This window comes from Acyrthosiphon pisum, chromosome A1, assembly GCF_005508785.2.
Source record: "Acyrthosiphon pisum isolate AL4f chromosome A1, pea_aphid_22Mar2018_4r6ur, whole genome shotgun sequence".
NCBI lineage: Eukaryota > Metazoa > Arthropoda > Insecta > Hemiptera > Aphididae > Acyrthosiphon > Acyrthosiphon pisum.
This window is the reverse complement of record NC_042494.1, coordinates 42,730,423-42,736,209: the sequence shown is the minus strand read 5'-3', so window position 1 is coordinate 42,736,209 and position 5,787 is coordinate 42,730,423. Positions and strand designations below refer to the sequence as shown.

The following is a 5,787-nucleotide window of genomic DNA, read 5'->3' as shown; positions in this document are numbered from 1 at the left end:
AAGTGTCTACCGAAATGAATCTCTATATTCAGTATTAAAGTTAAATTAAACAGGCTGGAAACCTAAACACTAGCGCTTATATGTCATAGTGGCTATCACGGAACTACAATTTACATCATTTTCACAATTAACATTCAGCGTTACCCAGAAGACACCGTCCACGGGAGGTTGGCTGAGTCGTTTCCCAAAAATTTTTTTTTTTTATTTTTTATTATTATTTATGTAAAAATGGCAAAATTTATGGTAAAATGAATTTTTTTAGATTATTGGTTGGGCAAAAACTTAAAACGTAATAATTTAACGAAATTAAACTGCTCTATTTCTTTTTGTGCAAGCTTTGTCATCTGTTGTCTTATAAATGCTTCTTTTTCACATATTGTCTTCGTTTTTATTTCTTTGCTTCTACATTTGATATACGTTTCTGCTTGAAATTCTACTAACACATCAATAAAATTATAGATGTTAGGATGACTAGAGTAGAACGATGAATTTGGGTGTGAATGAAAACTTCCACAGTCGTTAGTCGTACGGTTACAGCTAGCAGAAAACTGTGCCCAAATATTTGGGGGAAACATGGCATCCAGGGATATATAGTTTTCGAAAACATAATCGGTAAATTGTACAACCCGATCATCTTTAGCGGGCAGTAATGCTAAAAAGTCATCCGTGAAACAATCAATGACGTTGTCAGAATCCAAAAATGGCAAATCAAAATTATATTTATTAATATCTTATTTAATGTTTTATTATTATTTTTACAGTACATAATGTTATATTAGTAAGTTAACATTTTGTATAGTAGAAATCAAATGTAGACATCAAATCTCTCTAGTGTAAAGAAAAATAATATTCACAATTATTAATTTCCCATGTGTCAACAGTGAACTTCTTATGTGATGTTTGATGTTTCAGAATAAAATATCATTATCAAAACCTCATAATATGTGCAAAATCAATATACTTAATATCCTTTTTGAATAAAACAATGTACTTAATAATAATAATAATAAGGTCCAATTTAATTTCTAAACATAATTTAAATATTTTTTGAAATTTGAAAATTTGGTGAAAACTCTGGTGAGTAACCTACACAAATAAACAAAATAAATAATTTTATTTATCGCGTTTTCGAAATAACTTCAATTACATTTTTACATTGGCAAAATATGTTAATTTGTGCTGTAGGTTCAATATATTAGATTGTACACATATAACTAGACATCTCTTAAAAAAATTATGATTTTTCGCAATTCTTTTAAGTGTAACTCACTGCGGTAAGTTCAACTCAGCCACCCTGGTAGGCAAAGTTCAAAAATTCGATTTGATGCATGCTTGTACCTGATCTGCCCGAAGAGCACATGACAACCAATAATAAATAAATACTAATTACCTACTATACTAATTATTTCTCCTATAACAACCAATAGTAACCATTTATAAACAAAAATTTCCACCGTGAATCTCGAAATTTCTGTTCGAGCACCTCCCCAGATATGCGGTAGCTAGGAGGGTGAAAAATACTTTACCACTTATTCTCATACTTACCGAATATACACACAACATTTCATAAGAATTTGTCGAGCCGTTACGAAGGAGTGCGGCCACTAACTGCACTGTGCGACACGAGTATTTTATATATCAGATATATATATTTTACTTTTTACATTATTAAGCTATACAATTTTATAATTTTAAGAAAATAATTATATTACAAGAATATATTATACAACAATCGTTATTTACAAAATGAACAAAAGTGTATATACATGAACACGTGGTTAGATAATTTACAATTTAAATTTACAGGCGGCCGTGAGTATCGCAACGGCGCCCGCAGAGGTTGAAAAATTACATTTTACAAGAATTACAAAATGTACAAAAGTTAGGTATATGAAAAATTAACGTGTGCGGTATACGTTCACAACTGATTACAACCGTAAGCATCGCGACGACGACCCGTTTTTATTTCCGGATCCGGATCATCGCGGGGATCGGTGGGGGTGCGTACGAGAACTTCGACGCGGCCACGCAACACGCTTCCGGTGGCGGTCCGTAAACGTCGAACCAGGTCGGCCCAACGTAATATTCCGGCGGAGGTGGCGGCGGAAAACCGAAGTCCGCAGCCACGAGTGTTTCCACGCTCGGAGTCGGTGGCTGCCAGGTCATGAACATGGCCGGGCCCACATAGAACCGTGGTGGTGGAGACACTGCAATCCACGGACAATCCACTTGCGTGGACTCGGCCGTCTCGCCGGATTCGCCCGGAGCGTCTGCTTCGGGAGCTGCACGACGTCGTCCGCCTTAAACACATGAGAAAGATTATTATTACAATATTATCGTGACGTCGGCGTAGGTGCGATTCGTTTGAGCTCGACTTACCGTGTCCTCCGATGGGCAGCGGAAATCCAGATCAAAACGTGGGGTGGATACTTCCAGTGCGAGCTTATCCTCGTACCACTGGCGGAGGATGTCCCTCACCTTGCGGAAGGTCAACAGTATGAAAATGGCCACGCACCGGACGGCGAAAGACATAGCGGTGGCGTACATTGTGATGCTTACTATAGGTATCGTCGAAAGAGAAATTATTTTGAGAGCGAAGTCACCGCGAGGACGTGAGAATAACAAATGATACCGATTTGGTTAAAATTTTTTAAGGCTTGACAATAAAACAATAAAATATACGTTGTCATGTTTACCGATTCGAGCCAGTATACGAAAACGATTTTAAACATATTATTGTTATTATTATTATTATTATTTATTATTTTTTTGAACAATTAAAAATAAGTTCCAGTGGCGCAACCAAGGAGAGGGGGGATCCCCGGTCCAGATCCCCTCCTTGAGTATTTCAAAATGGAACACTTTTTAATTCAGTTAGGAATATAATAATATATTATATAATAAATTTAGTTAACTTTACTAACTAAATAATTTTGTTAACAAACCGTTAATCAGTTATCACATATTGTCATTTTCTTTTAACTTAGTCCGTGATATCCACGGACCGAGGGATAAGCAGTCGTCCGAAAAATGCAGAGAGTAATATTACTCTATGGAAAAATTATAATGACCCGAGAACATAGACATATTAATAATTTATTTATTTATATCATATATGTCTATGCCCGAGAATCGAAAATCAAAATAGTGCTACCAACCATTTTAACTGTGATTATAGACATATTTTACCCTAAACGTGTTTACTTTTTAACGTTTAAAACTTACTTAAGAAACTCTACTTCCGAATCGAGATTGAATGAACTAGCTGCTCTCAATATCCACTATGATATTAACGTCAAGTCTGAAGAAGTAATACAGTGTCTTAGTGTCTATCAAATTCGAAGCGTCATTTAGACTTTATTTTGTAATTTTATATCATATTTAATATTACATTTTATTATTAATATGATAACACAAATGCCCCTCCCCCCCCCAAGGGATATTTCTAGTTGCGCTACTGATAGGTTCACATTGAATTTAATTTTAAATCTACATGCATGCACACAATATTATTAGATAATGGCATGGTGCTTCACCGAGCATACTCACCCGCTTTTTCCTTAATGAAAATAGGATTTTTTGAATCATTAAATATACCTACTTAAATTGCTTCTACATTTGATATCCGTTTCTGATTGAATTTCTACTAGAGTAGAACGATGAATTTAGGTGTGAATGAAAACTTCCACAGCCGTTAGTCGTACGGTTACAGCTAGCAGAAAACTGTGCCCAATTATTTGGGGGAAATATGGCATCTAGGGATATATAGTTTTCGATAACATAGTCGGTAAATTGTACAACCCGATCATCTTTAGCGGGCAGTGATGCTAAAAAGTCATCCTATATACTGCCGATACTGCCGGCACAAAATAAATAAATTTCCCGGGCCGCAATTCACCGGTCTCCAACACGACATGTCGTGACACAACGTGACATGTCAGGCCGCAACTCACCCATGGCCCTGTCAGCGACCGTAGAAATATGAGGTATAATTATAATTATTATTAATTTAAGACAATGTAATAATTTATCATCGAAATAGTTACAAATTCACGTACCTCGATCCGTACAAACAGGTCGCAACTCACTATAACGAATATGACGAGTATAGTAAATTTAATTAGGTTCCATTCCGGGGAGATTTTACTTCAGGAACCTACTGTCAAAGCAATTAAAAAAAAAAAACCATAGGACATTGTCATTTGCTATAAAATCATATATTTTCAAGAAGACGCCGTTTCATATTCATTTTTTAAGGGGTTTAATATAGGCAATTTTATTTTATTATTCTGATATATATATATGATATTATTCTGAAAAAAATTTCTATTATTTTTTTTTAAACTGTGAATTGATAATATACTGATATGTTGTGCATTTTTTGATATTTTTTAATTTTAGGGCATTTTATACTATAACTTAATATACAATGCCCTAACATATTATGATAGTGAATTCAACTTCATAATTATTAATTAGTGCATTTAAGTTCTGAATATAATTATAATGTTAATTATGAGTTATGACAGTATTGATCGAAAATGTTTATATTTCCACTTGTTTAAAATTGTCTATTATAAGTTTATTAGCAAATATTTAACTAGGTCTTTACTTTACAACTGTAACTGTAAATAAATAGTAATCGCTATATAATCAAAAAAATAATTTTTTTAAATTTAAAATTGTCTGAATAATAATATAAATATATATTTTTCAAAAAAATTAGGGAAAACAGGAATTTTGGCTCAAAACTCTTTTTCAAAGAAATTGTTATTATTTTTGCTGCAATTCAAAAATAAATAACGTATAGAGAGATTTTTTACCAAATACTTATATAAGCATTAGTGCATGACATAATTTTAAAAAAATATTTTGCTTTTTGTGCTATTTATAGATAATAAAAAATTTTTTGTTTTTTTTCGATTAAGGTATGATAACATTTTAGTTTATGGGTAAAATAACTTGTGAATTGAATACAAGTTAAAATATAAATTGTTTTAACCACATTTAGAAAATACCAAAAATAAATATTTACATTTCATTTTTAAGTATTTAAAGTTTAAATTTGTACAAAATTATCCAAAATTACGAACATTTAATATACTTTAATACTTACTGTACAGCAGAGGACCACCTTCTTGCCCGCTTTTTAAAATTGTTTCATTGTTATAAAACGTTATACCTATTGGCTATGAGGTATTAGAGAAACTACCTACTTAGCTACCTATTATTTTATAAGGTTAGGAATACCTATACCTACTTTAATTTACACCTTATAGCTTTTTTGTAATCAAATGGAACTATTAATTATATTACTATAAATTATGATCACGTAACTTATAATAAATTAAATAATTTATTAACTTATTATACATTCTTCATAGTAAGTTCATAATATATTTTACCTTACTTTATTGTTTGGAAAAAAACAGTATGATTAAATTGTTGATGATTTCATTAACAAATTCATAGATAGCGCTATGTGATATATTCTTTATTGTTAAATATTAAATAACATTCATTAATATTCTATAATATCTTATACTAAATTATACCTACAATATGCTGTGATCTTGAAATAGTGTACAACTAATTATTTATTATTACCTAAATAATGTTTGATATGTTGGATAGATTCTAGAAAGTGTTCACAAAGGGTACCTACCCAAAATTAAATTGTTGGACAATTAATAAATATTGATGTACTTATTCTAAATATGACACAACAAACCGCTTTTTTTCATATATTATTATTTACTATGACTTTTTCAAAATTATAATAATGAA

General features: G+C 31.7%; 1 protein-coding gene across 1 annotated transcript; it reads right to left on the bottom strand.

Annotated features, from left to right (window-relative positions):
• Positions 1-1,645: 1,645 nt before the first annotated feature.
• LOC107883937 lies at positions 1,646-4,232 on the bottom strand. Its single transcript, XM_016804972.2, has 2 exons — positions 2,380-4,232; positions 1,646-2,300 (listed from the first exon to the last, which is right to left on the bottom strand). The coding sequence occupies exons 1-2, from the start codon at positions 2,545-2,547 to the stop codon at positions 2,163-2,165; spliced, it is 306 nt and encodes a 101-aa protein (XP_016660461.1). The 5' UTR covers positions 2,548-4,232; the 3' UTR covers positions 1,646-2,162.
• Between the last annotated feature and the right edge of the window lie 1,555 nt (positions 4,233-5,787).